Source organism: Lampris incognitus, chromosome 4, assembly GCF_029633865.1.
Source record: "Lampris incognitus isolate fLamInc1 chromosome 4, fLamInc1.hap2, whole genome shotgun sequence".
Classification (NCBI taxonomy): Eukaryota; Metazoa; Chordata; class Actinopteri; order Lampriformes; family Lampridae; genus Lampris; species Lampris incognitus.
This window is the reverse complement of record NC_079214.1, coordinates 56,794,121-56,816,080: the sequence shown is the minus strand read 5'-3', so window position 1 is coordinate 56,816,080 and position 21,960 is coordinate 56,794,121. Positions and strand designations below refer to the sequence as shown.

The 21,960-nt window shown below is 42.3% G+C and overlaps 1 protein-coding gene across 1 annotated transcript in view; it reads right to left on the bottom strand.

Annotated features, from left to right (window-relative positions):
- The window catches only part of LOC130112084 (CUB and sushi domain-containing protein 1-like), a 729,421-nt gene that overhangs the window by 591,251 nt on the left and 116,210 nt on the right, over positions 1–21,960 (bottom strand). The window contains exon 3 of the mRNA XM_056279382.1: positions 12,729–12,841. Coding sequence (XP_056135357.1) covers positions 12,729–12,841 — 113 coding nt within the window. The remainder of the gene's footprint in view (positions 1–12,728; positions 12,842–21,960) is intronic.

Sequence of the window (21,960 nt, the reverse complement as noted above, 5' to 3'; positions counted from 1 at the left end):
CAGGACATGTTCGTACGGTGCAGTCAAACTAAGATATGTTTGAAATTAAATGGTGCGCGGTGATTGCACTGCATTTATGTAGTGCTTTTTCAGTCTACCAACTAGTTATGTTTCTGTAGTCCACACAAGCAAAGTAGCTGTGATGCCACAAAGGGAGGAAACCACAGCACCTGCTGACATTGATAAACAGAGAAAAGCACTTAGCTGCTGAAAAAAAGTGTGACTTTTAAAGATCAATTATCAGTTTTCAAGAATTGATATTGATGTGATTATGCATCATATTCTGATGCAAGATGAAAGATATTTTTCCCAGCTGATGACAACAAAGTTGCTACCATAGTTTATACCAGGCTTTGTATCAAGTCAGCAAGATGTGGAGTCTCCAGTAACTGTTTTTAATGGATTCCAGTCTAGTCTACATAGCAGATGGAGGGGGGGGGGGGCGAGAGAGAGAGCGAGAGAGAGCGAGCAAAAGAGCGAGAGAACAGAAAAGCCCGAAGGAAAAGGGAATGAACTTTCTGCAATTTTACGCACATACACACATATCACATGTTGTGAAGTGGTGTAATGAAGACATCACACAACAATAAGTATCAAAGGCCATGCTGCGGGGTGGGGGTGGGGGGGTTGGGGGGGTTTGGGAGTGTTGCAGGTCACATCAACAAGGAGAAAAAAACTGAACCAGATGAAAATTAGGGAGCGAAAAAAGTAAATACAGCTTCCCATTGAAAATATTTACACGGGGGCGTCCGGGTGGCGTATCCGCCTATTCCGTTGCCTACCAACACGGGGCTCCCAGTTCAAATCCCCGTGTTACCTCCGGCTTGGTCGGGTGTCCCTACAGACAAAACTGGCTGTGTCTGCTGGTGGGAAGCCGGAAGTGGGTATGTGTTGCGGTCGCTGCACTAGCGCCTCCTCTGGTCGGTCGGGGCTCCTGTTCAGGGGGGAGGGGTAACTGGGGGGAATAGCGTGATCCTCCCACGCGCTACGTCCCCCTGGTGAAACTCCTCACTGTCAGGTGAAAAGAAGCAGCTGTCTGCCTCCTCAACCGAGGAGGCATATGGTAGTCTGCCCCCCCCCCCCGGATGAGCAGAGGGGGTGGAGCAGCAACCGGGACGGCTCAGAAGAGTGGGGTAATTGGCCGGATACAATTGGGGATAGAAAAAGGGGGCAAAAAAAATCCACAAAAAAGAAAAAAGAAAAAAAAAGAAAATATTTACATGAACAATCGGCGGCATATGGACCTTAAACACAATATAGGGAAGACTGTCATTGTATTGCTTTAAACAGTTTGGGAAGTGATTTGAAACCCATCGTGGCCTGTTTGTCCAAACCACAAACACTATCTATCTACTCCACTAAACACATAACACAGTAGCCTACCTTTATGAAGGGGAACTGCCATCTTGCGTGGGAAAGCGCTGAGGGGAATGCAATACAATTTCTATCCACATACTGCAGACACACAAGACACACAGATAAACCACATCCAGATGCAATCTAGATACAAGCTGAATAAAATGTGATGTGGAAATCGGGCCAATGAGACGACCTTGTCACAGATAGACGAGCACATAAACGAATATGTGTGTGTGTGTGCGCGCGCACACGCATGCATGTCCTCAGTTTTCCCCCCTTCACTCCTCTCCTCTCATCTTACCGTCTTTGTTCTCCCTCTGTCGCTTTTCCCCGAATGTTCGCTGCCTAATCATTATCAGTCATCTGTGGGTGTGCGTGTTGGTGGGTGTGGGTGTGTATGTCCCTTTAAAGGGTTTCCAAGTTGCGAGTTTCAAAGAATTCCCTCAACAGGAGAGATAGCTTTAAACCCAGCTCCGGGACTGAAAACCTTATAGGCCTGTGTATACAGTGTGCTTGTTGGGAGGTGAGGTGGGGGGGGGGGGTTGTTCAGTGTTGGTACACGCTATACTTGAGCATCATCACTAACTACCACAAAATGTCCCTCCCATTTGGTTCCATGACAGCGTCTGAGTAAGTTTAACCAGTAATCATTATACCAACCTCGACAAAAGCATCAACCATATAATTCTAGTCAGAATATGTGACTCATGCTGCATTAAAGGAAAGGCAAGGCAAGGCAAGTTTGTTTTGACAGCATATTTCATACGCAAAGGCAATTCAAAGTGCTCCACATAAAGGCATGAAAAGACATTAAAAAAGCTACTGAAAAAGATAAAAAGATTAATAATGAGAAGAATATCAAAAGAATGAGATAAAGAATTAAAAAAGAAATTCAAGGATAATAAAAATATACTAATCAAACAGAGTTAAGTGATCATTTAGTGAAAGGCCGTGCTGAACATGGACATTTTAACCTGGATTTAAATGAGGTCATGCTTGGGTCAAATCTAATCTCTTCAGGTAGTTTGTTCCAATTGTGAGCTGCACTGAACGCTGCCTCAACATGTTTGGTTTTACCCTGGGAACCACCAGCAGAGCAGCCTAAGACGACCTGAGGGGTCTGGAAAGTTCATATTCAAAAAGCAGGTCGGTATTTTAAAATTGATTCTGAGAGTCCTTGGAGGCCAGTGAAGGCATCTGAGAACTGGAGTGACATGTGCAATCTTCTTGGTCCCTGTCAGGACACTAGCAACAGCATATGAGTTGTCCGATAAAATTTTTGGGGACACCAAGAAAAAGACCGTTACAACAGTTTAATCTGCTGGAAATAAAGCCATGGAAAAGTTTTTCCAAGTCTTCTTTAAACATGAATCCTCTTATGCTTGCTTTGTTTTTAAGATGGCAATAAGCCGACTTTGTTGCTGTCTTTGTGTAGCTACCAATATTTAGTTCTGAGTGTATAGTTACATACAGATTTCTGGCTTGGCTCGTAGTCTTGATTGACAGGATTCAAGGTGAGCAATAACTTTCAACCTTTCTTTCTAAAGGACCTAAGACAATGGTCTCAGCTTTTTCTTTGGTGAATAACGGGAAAATTCTGTGACATCTCGTCATCGATTTGTTCCAAGCATATCTAAGGAAACCGTAATCCCTCAGCGAGAGAGCTATGTATATTTGAGTATCGTCTGCATAGCTGTGGTAAGAGACTTTTTTTGTGTTGCAGAACTTGACCTAATGGGATCATGTAAAGGTTAAATAGTATTGGCCCAAGGTTTGAGCCTTGAAGGACCCCAGAGCTCACCTTCTTGCAATCAGATACATAGCTGCCAATTGAAACAAAATAGTCCCGATCTTATTAATAAGACCTGGATCAATTAAGAACAGTTCCAGAAAGCCCAACCCATTTCTCCAGTCTGTCTAGAAGTAGTGCATGGTCAACAGTGTCAAAAGCAGCACTAAGATTGAGTAGCATTAAGACAAAGTTTTTGCCACAGTTGTTTTTTTTTCTTCAGACTAATGTAATTTAAAACCCCAATAATTGCAGTGTGAGCGCTGGGGTGGGCCTGAAATCCTGATTGGCAATTGTCTAGCAGTCCATTTGATGTAAAAAGGCTAATGACTTATTGAGGAACTGCGTTTTCATGGATTTTACTTATTAAACACAAATCGGAAATCAGTCTGTAGCTGATAATTACAGAGGCATCCAGGTTACACATTTTTAAGAACGGCATAATGACAGCAGTCTTTAAAACCTTTGGAAAGTTACCGGAGACAAGAGAAGTATTAACTATTTTCAATGGGTATGTTGCTAGGCAGCTAAAAAGCTAAAACATTTTTAAAAAAGTTTGATGGAATAGGCTCAAGGTAGTAGGTGGATGGGTTGAGAGAAAGCACAATTTTCTCAAGCGATTTCAAGCTGATGGCATTAAATTGTGACATGGAAGCCAAACTACTTCTACACAAATATATGGGTGTCTAATGTTTTTGCCTGCCATCACAGTGCTGAAGACCTCCCTAATGTTCTCAATGTTATCACTACAAAGGGTGGCAAATTCATTATATTTATCGATGGAAAGACATTCTGGTGGTATTGTTGTTGGAGGATTTGTCAGCTTATCAACAGTGGAAAACAAAATGTGTACATTATTAATGTTTTTGTTAATGATGTAAGCGAAAAAGTATTGTCTAGCCTTCTTCAATCTAGCTTATCTATATAAATACAGTATTTCCTTATGAATGTCATGATGTATATGAAGTTTTGTCTTTATGCATACATGCTCAATAATCCAGGTAAAAAAACCCACAGTAAATCGAATCAGTTCATTTGGACACTTTATTGTATTATTGCAATAAACGTTGTGTCCAGATGAACTGATTCAACTTTCTGTGATACATGAAGTCTTGTTTTCCACCATCTATGCTCAGCTTTTCTGCACCCCCCTTTTTAAATGGAAAAATAGAAAGTTTTACAGAGTAGCCAAGCACAGATGACAGAAAAGAATCACAGCTGACAAGCTGAAATTGTTTTGAGAGAGTTTAAAAACCAGCTAACATTTTATCCTCAGTATGAAAAGGCCGTGGGGAAATCATCAACTGCAAGATGAGAACCTGCCCCCTCACTCCATAGATGACCTTCAATTGACCAACAATCTCTGAGCAACAGTCTCAATCTAAAGTTAAAATAGGCAATTTGATCTGCCTTAACTAGGCATTGCTTGTGATCTTCAGTGACACCACAATTTCCAAGAACCTCAGATTGCAGAAAAACAACGGCTCCTTCACCAAAAAGACAAGGTATGTACTTTGTGAGACAGCTGAAGAAATGCAACCTGCTGCAGGAAATGGTGCTCTAATTTCACATGGGCATTAGGATGTCTGTCCACACCTTCTCCACAACTGCCTGGTACATGTCAACCCAACAAACCATCATCCGCTGAGCAGAGAAGATCATTAGCGGCCACCTGCACACCCTCTAGGACCCCTTTGACACCAATTCCAGGAAGCATGATGGAAATTTCACCATCAACTCCTAACACACTGGCCTATTTTAAGCTGCTCCTATCCCTCCCAATGGTGGCCTTCATCAAATGAACTGCACCTCTCTTTCGCCCTCTCTTTCATTATTACATACAACCCTACTGCACCAGAATGAACACCAGCAGTCTACTGCTGGCATGTAAACGTGTGTGTGTGGGGTTTTTTTTTTCCTGCAGTGTTCAAAACACCCAGTTTCACACTTTATCTCTGTTTATATTTCTGCTGATTGTTGTAATACAGGCATCTGCAGCATTCTATCAATTATGCACCCACAGAGACCATTTTCATAATGTGTAAAAGTGACCAAAATATTTGGCACATTTTGATTTTTTCTATTTTTGTCATACCTTTGATTATACCCTCTTTATACAGGTTCGATGTAATTATGTGTTGTGTGTGTGTGTGTGTGTGTGTGTGTGTGTGTGTGTGTGTGTGTGTGTGTGTGTGTGTGTGTGGCTTGCAAAGAAGCTGTATCATGTTGTTTTTGCTCCTTGCACTGATGAAGTGTGTTCTGTTGCATCGTTTTAAGTCTGCTTGCTGCTGCAAAATACATTTTCCCTACGAGGATTAATAAAGCTTATCTTATCCAGGCTCATCTTAACTTATCTTTTGATTTTGCTGTTTTTTTATGTTTAATGTTATCTAATTCAGAAACCCACTTGTACTTGCAATCGAATTTGGCAAATAAAACTGACAAAACTACTGTCAGGAATTTATTTTACTGGCCACTTTTATTGGTCAATAAAGTTGGCCAGTAAAATAAATTCCTGACAGTGGTTTTGTCAAGAGTGGACACACCACTGTGAAGAATTCCACTTCCCTAATGCTAATGTCAGCATTTGAAGATGACACATCTAATTTTCTTGGTTTCAATACTGTGTACTTCGGCGCTGGATGAGGTAAAGGAAATAGGCTTCTGAGGTACTCAAGCAATCAAGCAAGAAAATACATACCAACACATGACAGAGTGTACGAGTATACGTACTTTATTTTATGCATTATTTTATTATTTATGTTATGCATTTACTTGCATTTTTCTGATTGAGTGTAAAGCCCTTTGTAACTGTACGTTTTCAAAAGTGCTATATAAATAAAGCTTTAGTTACTTACTTACTGTAGACAGGTATGCAACTCTTTCCCTCTCTCTCCCCCCGCCTCCTTTGTCCTCCTCCCACCCAGTTCTCATACACCCCTCTCTCTGCCTTCCTCCCTTCTGTATAATCCCCCCTCCCTCCCTTCAGGGGAAATTAATTGATGATTATCTTGCTGAGTTGGTTTGCAGAGCTTTTTATCAGTAGGGCCTTGCTCTTCGCCACTTATAGCTTCATTTGACTCCCCCCTGCCTAACCCCCCCCCTCGCTACCTCTCTCCCCCTTGCCAGATTTGAGCCTTATCAGCTTGCTGTATCTTTGCGCTTTATAGCTCCATTTGGCTCCCCTCAATAAAAGCACAAAACAGAAAAAAGAATTGTTAATAGAACTGACTATATTAAAAGGGAAGTGGTGGTGGTGGTGGGCTGGCAAGACAGAGGGAGGAAGGGAGCGAATGACAGAGAAAAAATGAGAGGGGAAGAGAAAGAATGTAATCAAGATAAAAAGCACAAAGAAACAGCAATGCATAAGGGTGATGGTGGGAGTGTGAACCCTGATTAGAGTTACTGAATGTTGAGGGCCCAGTACATGTAAGTGTGTGTGTCTGTGTGTGTGTTAGAGGGTGAGACGAGTGGATTTCCACCCCTGTACCACCCCACTCCCATAAAAATATTCCTGTCCCATCCCAACCCCACGGCAGATTAAAAAAAAGTCCTTTCCTGTCTCAATGCCAGAAGAATGACTCCTGAGAGAATGACAAAGAATAAACAAGACCAGGTCAAAACCCAGTATAGGGCTGTGCCGTATATATGGTCAATGTTCGAAAATGGGGCCAAATGGTTACAGGGATGATCAGTGGCAGTGTTTATAATGTGAATTCCTGGATCTCAAATGGTCATCTAAAATTCTCTGTAGTGGTCCCAGTAACATGTGTTGTTAAAGTGTACTGAAGTTGCATATCACAAAAAAAGGGGGGGGCTATAATTGCGGTTGCAAGAACAATACTTTCCACTCATATTTTGGGAGAACTTATTTCAATTGTGATTATACCTGTTTCGTGTTCTCATGAATGACGCAGGGTTAGTACTCATAACCTGCTTTATTAACCAACACGACCAGGATGCAATAAGACAGCATACAGGTAGCTGGCATCCAGCACTCTCACCACCCGGTAACCTGTATAACCGAGTGTTCCTCTGTACGGCGTCTGCAGTGGCTCAATAAACATCAGCAATAACACGGTGACTGATCTACAATACCTATTCTAACTTCCCCTGCTCTTTCATCTGCTTTTGTCAGAGTGATTGTTATTTGGGGTGCTTTAACCGTGCGTCGCTCTCCCTGTCGGTGCACGGAGAGATGCTTCCTCTCCTGCTCTGCTCGATGCTGGACTGTGACGGTTCGTAACCAGCTGTGGAAGGAGCAGCTAAATATTCCCTTCTTAGCCTTTCAGTAGTATCCACCACCACCACCACCACCAGCAGCAGTATATTCCCCTCATTAAACGTGCGATAATACCTTTTATCTGTACTCGTGTAATACCCGACTGTGTAATTTCTTGAAAACTGCTGTGAACCAAGTTATATTATATACCTATTTAAATATGCCCGGCAGCTTAATTTTCCTTTTTTCCTGTTGTTTTTCGTCTGTAATTTTGTTTTTGTTTTATCTTGTTTGCGTGTGTCGTGCATGTAAAACTGAAAAACAAAGTAAAAAAATAAATGCGGTAAACGCAATAAATGCGGGCTGAGCTGGAACGGCTGCGCCGACTCACTGGAGGAGCAACGACCAATAGGGACACTCGCCGTTGGTCACCTGATCCAGCGGCCCAATCGTGTAACTTGTTCTCTCAGCCGCTCTAATCATGGCCGGTCGCTCAGCGGCGCTGGCGTTTGTCTGTATGGTCGGTCCAGTCAAACAGACAACACGACGACCAGCGTTGTGTTCAAAGTACAGAGAACAGTTTATTGGTGTTAGGTGTGCACATCTATGTGTAAAATCTCACCTGCTGTTATTGTGATTTAATTTCATTCGTGTTCCCGTGCATGTGTTGCGAGCTCGTCACAACTCAAGGGCTAGCGAGTTACTAGGCTGAGCATATTTAACTAACCATCCATTTTGTATTAACACCCCCCCCCAACTTTTATGGCTATCATCCAATTATTTTAAACTGCAAATGTATTCCATATTGGAACAACTGACACTAATTGTATTGTCCAGCTCTAAATCGTCCTTCTTTTACCATGGGAAAACATAAAGTAAGGCTGGTTGGGTTTAAAGAGGACATACATGTACTTGGGTGGAAATAACAATTTTTTTTAAACCCAACTGCAGCAGATCTCAGCCTGCTCTGGGGTTTAGACAACCGTGTCACACACATCAGACTCTAGTTGGCCAGCACACATTATCGAACGTTAACTTCTTTAAAGCCTTTGAAATCTATGAACGTACAGTAAAACAGCATTACACAGGCCAGACAGACTGTGAACACACATTGTGACTGTGCCATCTGTATCGCCTTTTGTTGAGATGTATTATGAAATCAAAAGGAAGCATTTTCTCATTATTCCATGCTTTCATATGCAGCGCGTATGAAAGGCAAAAGGAAGAGGGACATTATGCCTTTCACCCCAAAGCAGTGTCATGTCCATAAACTACCAGATAAGCTATAGAGCAAATAATTATTATATATATATATAGTAGCGAATTCGGGGGGCAACCACAGGAACTGCCGCAGGCGGGATGTGAACCCGTATCTCCCACACCACGGGAGACATCGCCGACCGCTCGACTAAAGAGTCTGACCCGTTAGCCAACGGCCACCGCGTCTACTTATCCATGCACGTTACAATATACATTTTTTAAAATTTACAACACCTTAATTAACCAGTGGACCACATGTATGTCAATGTATGTCAAAGGTATCCATTATGATACACACTCTCACAAACACACACGCTCACTTACTCACTCACACGCTCACTCACAGACTCACACACACATCAATGCCCCAAACATCAATCAAAAACAAAGCAACATTAAATAAAGCTGCAATAAGAAAGGCATGCTAGTTACACCCAACCAACCCACACCCACCCACCCACCCCCCCCACACACACACACACACAAACAAACAAACTCACACACACAAGCAAACACACCCCTGCGGAGACAAACACACCGGTTTAAGGGTCCCCAAAGATGTGGAACGGAACTGGAAAGAAAAAGCGACAAAGTACCCCGAGCATGAAAGCTTTAATGACTGTCACGTTTGCTTCGCACACACACACACACACACACACACACACACACACACACACACAAACAGGAAGACAGAGAAAAAAACATGAAAGACGACATTTAGACACAGATACAAGCCCATGCGCGCGCGCACACACACACACAGACTTGTCTGACAAATAAAACATACTATAAGTACCACACATGCAGCAAAGCACGCACTAATATTGACCATTGCACCAATACACATGGAATAATGATACATACAAACACACAGCTTGCTGGCTAATAAAGCACAGGATCACTTATTCATTACAAGACAGTTACTTTTATCACCTGAAGGGTGTCAGACTCCCCCCATTCTGCTCTGCGCCTTGCAAAGATTTACAGTGAATTCATCAGTGTTTGATCTGATCTTGTCCAGCAGAGGCGCCGTCTCTCAGTGCTGCGCCTCATCAATGCAAAGTCATTAAAAACAAACAAACAAATAAAAAAACAACTTCTTTATAACCTCCCTTTCCAGTCCAGCCAGCAGCCGGCCAAATTATAACTGTGAAACTCACCACCGTGATGCGTGTAGATGCTAGCTGAGATTGTTGAGGAAAAACATGACTACACAAAGACTACACAAAGATGAAGGCACTCATGTATGAACCCCCTGACCGTCTACCTTGATTGTGATGTAGATTCCCCTCCCCCCTTTTTTCCTCCCCAGTTGTACCCCGGCCAATTACCCCACTCTTCCGAGCCGTCCCAGTCGCTGCTCCACCCCCTCTGTCGATCCGGGGAGGGCTGCAGACTACCACATGCCTCCTCCGATACATGTGGAGTCGCCAGCCGCTTCGTTTCACCTGACAATGAGGAGTTTCACCAGGGGGACGTAGCGGGTGCGAGGATCACACTATTCCCCCCAGTCCCCCCCGAACAGGTGCTTCCGACCGGCCAGAGGAGGCGCTAGTGCAGCGACCAGGACACATACCCACATCTGGCTAGTGTCTGTAGGGATGCCCGACCAAGTCGGAGGTAACATGGGGATTCGAACCGGGATCCCTGTGTTGGTAGGCAACGGAATAGACCGCTACGCCACCCGAATGCCCGATGTGGACAACTTTGTTCTGCAGAAGTGTTGGTGTAACTGAAAGAATACTTGCACCAGCACCACGAGTGTGTACAAACCTCTCTCTCTACTCCATGTACCGGCACCCCACTTGAAAGGTGCACATTTTTTCCTCATTTTTTCTCTCTCTAGCGCTTCTCAATAACAACAAAGGCAGCTATAGTTGCAATAATTGCCACCACTAACGCAACCACCATTCCTATTAAAATCACTAAAACACCACCCGCTCCAGCATAATTTTAATCAAGTCTTTTTAGATCTCGTCATTATCCCTGCCGTTGACCTTATCATCGCCATCTAAATCAACAGCATCATCTTAACATCAACGCAATCATCTTCACCATCAGAATCACTACCGTCACCACCATCATCATCATCATCCTCAGCATCACTGAAACAACAACTAAAAGAAGAAAAAATTACAGTCTGCAGTATGATTTTTTACCCATGTTTTGCAGATGGAGGTGTAGGTGTAGATGTGGGTGTGTTGAGTTTTTGATCCTGGTTTTGCTCTTTCTGTGGTGCACAGTGCTGCAGGGCTGGGCAATAACTCAATATTGTTGTTGATCGAATTTCAATGGTATATATGACAAGTCACATCGTGATACATATCACACAGAGTTGAATCAGATCATCTGTACACAACTTTGTGTACATATGATCTGATTCAACTCTCTGGGATTTCCTTACCTGGATGACTGAGCATGCATCAGGACATGTGATACATACTTTTGCTGTGTAAATGAATGATGGTGAGGATCTGTTCCTAAATGGTGTCATAAAACATAGTCTTCAATATTTGAGGGAGTATTATTAGAAAAATACTTTTGGTTTGATATTATATTTTGCATTACCAAACAGTTCAATGTGATTAATGTCATTTTTGCACATGTACCCAGATATCATGATATTGATATCATGTAAAATTCCCTATGATTATCATTACAATGATTTTTTTCCATATCGGCCAGCACTACATTGGGGCATGAAAACAAGTGATATTTTAGTATTTGAAGTTAAATTGATATAAAAACAAACTGGGCATATTATGCTGATTGGTAATTGTGTGTTAGCGAATAGGGAAAATGTACGTCTTTCTTTTTTCCACTTTTCATTTGGAGGCAGGGTTCACTGCATGTCTCTAAGAAAACTGAAAGTGTCAAGTGTTGGTAGCGTTGTTGTTGGCAGTGTAGTGTAGTGTAGTGTTGTAGCATAGTGTTGTAGTGTAGTGTAGCAGTGTAGCGTTGTAGCGATGTCTTGTAGTGTAGTGTTTTGCTGTAGTGTAGTTGTAGTGTAGTGTTGTAGTGCAGTATTGTAGTGTAGTGGTGTAGCGTAGTGTTGTGGTGTAGTAGTGTAATGTTGTAGTGTGGTAGTGTAGTTGTAGTGTAGTGTTGTAGTGCAGTGTTGTAGTATTGCAGTGTAGTGGTGTAGTGGTGTAGCGTAGTATTGTCGTGTTGTGCTGTAGTATAGTGTTGTGGTGTAGAATAGTGTTGTAGTGTAGTGTAGTGTAGTGTAGTATAGTATAGTATAGTAGTGTAGTAGTGTAGTGCCGTAGTGTAGTGTTGTGGTGTAGAATAGTGTTGTAGTGTAGTGTAGTGTAGTGTAGTATAGTATAGTAGTGTAGTAATGTAGTGCTGTAGTGTAGTGTTGTAGCGTAGTGTTGTAGCGTAGTGGATCCTGGCTGAACTACAAGGGACTTGGAGGAGGTCTGGCCCCTAGACGTGGGTCTACGCAGGCCCACCGGTGTGTGGATATTCCCTGATGCCAACAAACCAGCCCCCCAGCTATGGGTTAAACAGTGCCGCTGCCTAGTGGATACCCCAGGGGAGGAAGAGGCTACGGGAGTAAACCCCTACAGAAAATCAACGTCCACAGTGCTGTTGTTTTTTGTTTTTCTTGCCCTTTAGTATGTGTTTATGTGGGAGAGTGCTGCTGGCGTCGTGTGTAGCCGCCGCTTTTCCCTCTCGTAGCCCCCCCCTTCCCATCCACCCCTGTATGTCTATGTTATGTTTATCTGTTGTCTTGTTTCACCCCGTTTATTGTAAAGCGACTTTGAGTGTTAGAAAAGTGCTATATAAGATGGATTATTATTATTTTTATTATTATTTATAGTGTTGTAGTGTAGTGTAGTAGCATACTGTTGTAGTGTAGTGTTGTAGTGTGGTGTTGTAGCATAGTGTAGTAGTGCAGTGTTGTAGTGTAGCAGTGTAGTGTTGTAGTGTAGTGTTGTAATGTTCTAGTGTGGTGTTGTGTGGTAGTCACACTTGACCTGTTAAAGACAAGCAGAGGAAACACTGGTCTGCACACACAGACCAGGGGATGTCAAACCTGCGCACAAATGGCACATCTCCCCACACAAACCCAATACACATATATGGTCTTACCTTCGTATATCGCCTTGAAGCCCTGTGCGCTGACAGCAAAGTCGGTAGTGAACCACAGGGCCAGTACAGATCCACTGCTAACTAGAGGAGAGGGCAGCATGAAGCCGGACAACCTGCAAAATACAAGAAGAAAAGAAAACACTGAAAATGATCCTGCAGGTGTCAGAGGCTTTTTGGTTAGTGCTGTGCCTCAAAGTAAGCAGATCTTGGGTTCGACCCCCGACTCTTCTGTGTGGAGGTAGCATGTCCTCCCCCATTTCCTATGTATTTGGATCAAACAGGGGCAAACAATGAGTCACTCAATGAATGAATTCATCAGTGAATAAATTAATTATGTTGGGATTAAGGATGCACCGACAGCGGTACGAGTATTGAACATGGGGCAGATACCAGGCGAAAATGGAGAGATTTTACCGAAGCCTAAAATCCAACACTGAAAACCATGAGTAACATGTCATAAACACAAACAAACTGGCTTGATTGACTGTATTGTTTGCCATATGGAAGCCAATGATTATTTAATGGTGGAAAAAAAAAGAAGTTTTGAGCTCAATTATTTTGCTCATTGACTTTAAACTAATGGTCCAAGTCTGAACTGTTCAGCAAAACTGATGAATCGAATCGGTACTCGGTACTGGCCAATATTTAAAAGTGTGTACCGGGACTCAGTATCAGCATTGCAAAAGTGACATCAGAGCATCCTTAGTTGGGACATGTAAAACTATTAAAAAAAACCACTATATATATATATATATATATATATATATATATATATATATATATAAAAGGCCAGTATCAACCCTGACGACTGAGAAAATACAAGAAAGTAGGAACAAATATTTAAATAAAGTTCAGTGATACTATTGATTGTAACAGACAGCCTCAGCCAAGACGTGCCCACCGACTGACTTGAGATCCACATCCAGTCAAACCCATCTTCTCTGCGTGTCTCAATACAAAAACAAAATGTGCTTAAGCGAGAGGACTGAGCACCCCCCTCTTAAGAAAAGAAGAAAAAATAAAATCTGTAGTCAACCGTAGAACCACAAAAAGTCCACTACTGATGATAAATGAGGTCTTCATAAACCCTGACAGGCCGGAGCATAAAACATTACTGAGAAATACAGATTCACTCGTTCCAGATGCTACATGTTTAGGCTGGGAAAATGAGGATGGTAACGCCATAGGTGCTGTGAGAGGGGAAGCTTGGCCGAAAATGTTTGGCTCCGAGACCTTGGACTCGGCCTTTTAGACATAGATCAAGGTTGTGCTGAAATGACACTACTGTACTCCCAATTCCCCACTTAACTATGGGGTGAGAACGGGGCGGTGACGCTTCACAACGGTGGGAGACATAGGCAAGGGGAATTGAGTCAGACAAGTGCATAGCAGTTAACAGACTCAAATTGACAGCACAATAATTACAAGGCTCGACACTGGACAAAACCAGTTTCTGTGTCCGGGTAGCGTAGCGGTCTATTCCGTTGCATACCAAAACAGGGATCGCCGGTTCAAATCCCCATGTTGCCTCCGGCTTGGTCGGGCGTCCCTACAGACGCAACTGGCTGTGTCTGCGGGTGGGAAGCCGCCGGATGTGGGTATTTGTCCTGGTCGCTGCACTAGCGCCTCCTCTGGTCGGGTGGGAATAGCGTGATCTTCCCACGTGCCACGCCCCCTGGCGAAACTCCTCACTGTCAGGTGAAAAGAAGCGGCTGGTGACGCCACACGTATCAGAGGAGACATGTGGTAGTCTGCAGCCTTCCCCAGATCTGCAGAGGGGATGCAGCAGAGACCGGCACGGCTCGGCAGAGTGGGGCAATGGGCTGGATAAGACTGGGGGGGAAAAGGGAGGGGGAAAAAAGAGTTTCTGTTTGTTTGAAGAGAGGTACGCAAAAAGTGTGCGTGACTATACAGAAAACCACAATATCCTAAATGATGAGAAGGACATTAAAGGTCATTAGTAAACCAGGGAGCAGGAAGCCATGGCTGATTGTAAGACAGTAAAAACTGTAACCCCCCCCCCCCCACACATTCACCCTCTTCGTCCCAATCTCCTTAATTGTCTCCCTCATCTGTTGCCACTCCCATTGCCCTTAGTTTCTCTCCCTCTTGCCTGTGTGTGTTCTCGAGCCTCATTTATAAAACTGTGCATCTAAAGGTTGCGTACGGACAAAACACAGAAAGTGCTTACGCACACAAAAAAATCTCATTTATAACAGTACGCAGGCACGTCCTACACCGATTTCCCTTTATAAATCACATTCAACTCGAAATGTGCTGCACCTGCGCAAGCTTCATGTCCCACCCTTGTGACGCCCATACTTTCCTATTAATAGTCAGTGAAACGCCCCTAATTAATATTCATTCATACTTACTATTCATTCATACTGACGGCACAAAGACGATCATGGCAAACGCTGGAGAAGTTTCACACAGTGTGGAGGGGAAGTTCTTGTTGGGGAGGGGGAGACAGGAAAAAAGATCCGCATTGTGCATTGTGAGTGCATGCCTTTTTATACCCACCCGTTTGATTGTACCTGCAAAGCTACAGGTGTGGGAATGACCCTGACTGTGACTGACAAACAGTTCTGCACAACGAACATGTGATTATGATAATAATAAATTGTATTTGCAAAGCACCGTTCTAAACACAGTTACGAAGTGCTTTACAATAAAAACAGAACACATTTAAAACACAATCGGATGGTCGCTCGTTCACATCGCGTCCAGTTAGGAACCGGTGGTAGACCAATAAATGATGCGAGTAGAAAGGCGACATGCCGGCGTTAGCCAACTAAACTCTGAGTAGACTTGTGAGAAGCTGTGATGAGACGTTATTCTACATCACTGCCACCGTCAGGCCCTGTGTGATGGCCTGGCGGCCTGTTCAGGGTGTCTCCCCGCCTGCCGTCCAATGACTGCTGGGATAGGCTCCAGCATCCCTGCAGTCCTGAGAGCAGGATAAGCGGTTTGGATAATGGATGGATGGACTGCCACTGTCAATCTGAACCACACCACCATCATCCCTGTCTACATCCACATCCACATTTAAAACAAACTAAAAGCCATAAAACAAACACGTTATAAAACACAATATAGGAAATGATGTACAGTGAGCTGGTCATTATTGCGAAATAAACCCAGACAAGGTGATGCAGGACCCCGAATCACCCTGCCGGGGTTTATTTTGCAATAATGACCAGCTAGCTGTACATTATCCCACTTATTACACGGCTACTTACTACAGAAATCAATATCTGACACAAACTATTGAATAAAAAATTCTTTTATTGATTTAGAAATATTTTTTCCCCTTCCGCACAAGAAAATAACCTGTTAGATTAGTTAGTATGTTAGGTTTGTGTCCATAGCAACAGTCTCTTATTCATAGCAGCAGTCTGCTATTCAGAAATAAGAGACCATAGAACGTCATAATTGACCAATCAGAATCAAGTATTCTACAAAGCCGTGTAATAAATGATAATATATGAAAGTATACACTCGTATCTGCCTGACTGAGGCATCGAAAACGGCATCAGTGTAAGTTTAATCTGTCCTACTGATCACCTTATTATTTATGAGAATACATTTCATAACATACAAGTATTGTTTAATAGTTACAGAATATATTTGTGGGGTTCGTTTGCAAAAACAGAGATTTCCGTTTGTATTCATTATCCTAAATCATGTTTTTTTTTTTGGTGCATTCCAGGAAGTTGCTTTTTTTCCGTTTTTGTGAGTGAGCTCTTTATATGATGCATGCGAGGTTATATTTTGATTTATTTTACACAATCATATTGGTTTCACACCATTTCTCTTGGACATCAAACACCCAGGCCCTTGTGAAAAAGGCCCAACAACACCTGCATTTCCTGAGGAGGCTGAGGAGCGCCCGTCTATCCCCCCAAATTCTCCCCAACTTCTACCACTGCACCATAGAGAGCATCCTGACCTGCTGCTGCATCTCAGTGGGTACGGCAGCTGCACCTCAGTAGACCAGAAAGCTCTGCAGCGGGTCGGCAAGCCGGCCCGGCATATCACCAGTACCCAGCTCCCAGCCATAAAATACATTTATCACAAACGCTGCCTTCGAAGGGGTCTGAGCATCAGCAGAGATCCCACCTACCCCAACCATGGACTCTTCTCCCCCCTGCACTCTGGGAGGCGCTACAGGAGCCCCAGAGCCCGCACTACCAGGCTCTAAAACAGTTTCTTTCCCCAAGCTGTTGCCCACCTGAATCTGGCCACCCACTGAATGTCTGTAGATATTTCTAAATATTTTGTACTCGTGATGTTTTTTAACTTATTTTTAGCTTTTGGTTGTCATCTGTGTATATCTTATACTGTGTTTGTCCATGTCTGTCTTGCAATGCTTGGCGAAGCCACAGCCCTTATTTCTTTTTTAACATGTGCCTGCACATTGGTTTTAATGACAATAAATTGAATTGAATTTCTCGCGTTTCATCCTTCCGCCATCAGAATCACAGTTTCTCATTTCTCCAGTTCACGTGCATACACATGGGTCAACGTTTCCATGGAGGACTGAACTTTCCCCCCCTCAAGTTTGTTTTTTATAAACCCCAAAGTTTGCTTAGAAAGAGGTGTATGCCTTCATTTGTGCATATGCAACGTTTACAAATGAGGCCCTGGGACTGGAGGCTACCACCATGAGGCCAACACCTGCATCTCATCTACAGTAATCAGGCTAACACCATATTAACCCAGCCTTGCCACATGCACCTTGCCAGACTGTAGGGCTTGCTTACTCAGTCTGGTCTCCGTTGGCATGGCCTCAACAGCCTTATCTTACCCCCGGCATGGCAACAAAAGCCTTAGTTTTTACTCCACTCCTGTCTCTGAGTTTGTCTGTGTCAGCACATCGGCTTCGGCCTCACAGTAGGGGTGTAACGATCCACCGAAGTTTGGGTTTTCCCCTCTGATTTCCATTAAACTGGAGTCTTTTTGGAGCCAGCAGACAGATTACAACAAGACCACGAGATACTCTATTTTCCAATTAGTATACAGTAACAAGCCATTTTGTCTCTGAATGCCAGCATATGACAACTGGAGAGAAGAAAATAAAAGAGAGGAAAGTAGAAGAGAAGGTGCTTATTTAATCTGCCTAGGTTGAAGCAACAATTCTGTGATTTTTTTTATACATGTTCACAACAGTGTTTTATTTTCTACATGCATATATACGTATATATTCAGATTGTTAATGCACACACTAACATTGACAAAGACACAAAGGGTTTCTGTGAGGGACAGCAACACATGGCCAAAGGACAAATTACTAATATGGTCACCAATCTTGTAATAATCTAACATAAATCTCCAAATTCCACACACACCTGTGTTCAGATCTGAAATCCGTTTTCATGTCTCCGTTGATTTATTCCATCCCGTGTTTTTAGTATAGCAGAGATCATAACACATTATATATGGTATTAAATGTTGTTTTAGATACATGAATAAAGACAGTAGAGAGAGAGACAGAGACAGAGACAGAGACAGAAAGAGAGAGCGCTCACTCACTGTCAAATCACCCCTCTGTCTGATCACAGCTATATTACCCCGTTTATCAAAAGATCAGACATTGAAATGGCACACACAGACACACACACAGTAAGCTGTACAATATCATAAATTCGTACAGATGGGACCAAAACAGTGCACAACAATACCAGAAACCAACTGATACTCCAAAAATCCAAATACTTTTAGGTAACTTTCTTTCGTTTACATACTCCAACAGTAAAAAAGCCTCAATCTAGCAGTAAAGAATATCAACAATATATTCACACAAACAGCAAAGGAGGCACGACTGAAACTGACCACAAACAAACCAAAAACTGCGGCAAACAACAACTGGTTTGATACAAATCGTAAAATTATTGGGAAAAAAACATAGAATGCTCTTAAACCAAAAACACAGAAACCCCTATAAGACTGATGTATGCTTTCTTTACCATGAGACCATAAAACTGTACAAATGTACACTCACACTCAAACTACAACAATACAACAAACAGCAACTGACACTAATTGAGGAGGCAATCAACACAAACAACTTTTGGCAACACCGAAAACACCTAAACAAACCCCAACACATGGGAATTTGACAAAACAGTGATTTATGGACAACTCGTTTTAAAACAGTACCACACTGTTCAAACTGATGAAAACACAGCGCAATCCAAAGTTCATGAGAAGTTGACTAAATTGGAGCTAGCTGTGAAAGACAATCAGAATCCACTGGACTCCCCAATTACTGAGCCGGAACTCCTTAAGGATCTGCAGGCCCACAAACCTTAAAAAAAAAAGCCAGTGGACCTGATGGCATCTTTAACGAAATGCTAAAAAACATGGACAAGAAATTCCAATTGGCCATATTAAAACCATTCAATTTGGTTCCAAGTGTAGGTTAGTCTCCTGACATCTGGAATCGTGGATTTATGACCCCAATCTATAAAAACAAAGAAAAATTTGACCCTAATAATTACCGAGGCATCTGTGTGAACGGTAATCTGGGGAAGTTTTTCTGTACTTCTTTACAGACTTCTGAACTTCCTCACAAAGCACAATGTCTTGAGCAGAAGCCAAACTGGATTTATACCAAAACACCTCACAACCGATCACATTTACACTGTATGTACCCTAATTGATAAGCATATAAACCAAAATAAAACCAAAATGTATGCCTGTTTTATTGACTTCCAAAAAGTTTTTGGTTCATTTGGTATGCAGGACTATTCTACAAAGTTACTGGGAGTGGTTTCGGGGGCAAAACATACAATATTATTAAGTCAATGTATTCTGGCATTATGTGGAGAACAACAATCTGCAAGAAAAGAACAGAATTCTTTATCTAAGGGTGAGGCATTCATCAGGGCTGTTATCTCAGCCCTGCACTCTTCAATATCTACATTGATGAACTGGCTACTATACTAGAAAAGTCCTCTGTCCCCAGTGCAAGTCTCCACCATCAGGGGGTGAACCGCCTACTCTTTGCAGATGACATGGTTCTGCTGTTTCTCACAGCAGATGGCCTACAGCAGAGCCTGGATCTGCTAGAACATTACTGTCTGACCCTGGCCCTGACAGGAAACACCAAAAAAGACTAAAATAATGATATTCCAAAAAAGATTAAAATTTCAGGATTTTCTACCAAAGGTCTCAATTGGTAAAAAACATGTAGCATACACTACACCTACCTAGGATTAAAACTAAGTTCAACTGGACATTTTAATGAGATGAGAGGAAAAGCACGCTGGACTTTCTATGCCATAAAAAAAACCAAAAAAACAAACAGAAATACCAATTCGATCCTCATCATTTTTGCAACGGTTCAAGGAGGTGCTGTCCTTTCTACCTTTCGAAAAGCTCCGATATAAAATATGTAAAACCCGCAAAAACTTCGCTTTGACCCGGAGTCTATTTACAATATATGTGTATACCGTTATACTGTCTTCAAAAACTTAGTTATCATGTGGAATTGGAATAAGAAGTCCCTGCATAGTCCTTTCTTTTTCTTCTTCTTCTTGAGCCTTGGGAGGGGGTGGGTCCAAATATATATTTTTTTAAATTTGGTTGTTCGTGTATCCTGTAAACCTGTTCCAATAACTTGAAAATCAGAAAATAAAGTAAAAAAAATATAAATTTGAAATTTGGTTAATTGAAGTGTGTCACTGAACCAATTGCACTCTACGGCAGTGAAGTGTGGGGTCCACTTACAAAACAAGACTTTACTCAATGGGATGAACACCCCATTGAGACCCTGCATGCAGAATTTTGTAAGAGCTTCCTACATGTCCAGAGAAAATCTACAATGAATGCATTCAGGGCAGAATTAGGCCAATACCTACTACTACTACTACTACTACTACTACTACTACTACTACTACTACTACTACTACTACTACTTTCGGCTGCTCCCGTTAGGGGTTGCCACAACGGATCATCCGTTTACCTACTAATACTGAAAATAGAAAAGAGAGCAATTAGCTATTGGACACACCTAAAACTAAGCGACCCCTCTTGTGCCAAGAGCTGAGGAGTAATAGGAACCCCTTTACGCAAATGGTCCTAAGGCTGACACCACAAACCTGCTCCATTAACACACCGCAGGAAAACAACGCATCACCTAACAGACTCACTCAAATTACCCATTAAAAAAAAAACTACGTCACCTGTTGGCAAACACAAACAAGAACCCAGAGCAAAATGCAGTGCTATCTGGCTCTAGCAGATTACTTGAGCATGGTGACTGATCAACAACTAAAAAAAGCCTCGACTGTGCAGACTGAGGGAGCACAGGCTTGCTATAGAAAAGAGGGGGCAGAGGAAGACCTGGCTCCCTGCAGAGCAAAGGCTGTGCAGAAACAGAGCTACACCTCCTCACCAAATGTGAAAAGCATAAACACCTCAGAGAAGCACATTTTAAAAAATCCTATTAATAACTAAAAGGTTTTCTTAACCTATTAGATGAAGAAAAACGACCAGTCCTACTTGGAGAAGACCCAGTTAGCAGTAGTCTGTGTTGCTGAGGGACAGTCACCTGACACATGTTGTTACTGTTATATCTGTTGACAGTTTGTTTTGTTTTGTACTCTGTTCCTTTGTTGTACTCTGTTCCTTTGCCGTACTCTGTTTCTTTGCTGTACTATGTTTCTTTGCTGTACTATTTCTTTGCTGTACTATGTTTATTTGCCGTACTATGTTTCTTTGCTGTACGATGTTTCTTTGCTGTACTACGGTTCTTTTGCTGTACTATGGTTCTTTGCTGTACTATGGTTCTTTGCCGTACTATGTTTCTTTGCTGTACGATGTTTCTTTGCTGTACTACGGTTCTTTTGCTGTACTATGGTTCTTTTGCTGTACTATGGTTCTTTGCTGTACTATGGTTCTTTGCTGTACTATGGTTCTTTGCTGTACTATGGTTCTTTGCTGTACTATGGTTTCTTTGCTGTAATATGTTTCTTTGCTGTGCTATGTTTCTTTGCTGTACTCTGTTTCTTTGCTGTATTATGTTTCTTTGCTGTACTATGTTTCTTTGCTGTACTATGGTTCTTTGCTGTACTATGGTTTCTTTGCTGTAATATGTTTCTTTGCTGTGCTATGTTTCTTTGCTGTATTACGTTTTTTGCTGTACCGTTTCTTTGCTGTACTATGGTTATTTGCTGTACTCTTTTTCTTTGCTGTACTCTGTTTCTTTGCTGTACTATGGTTCTTT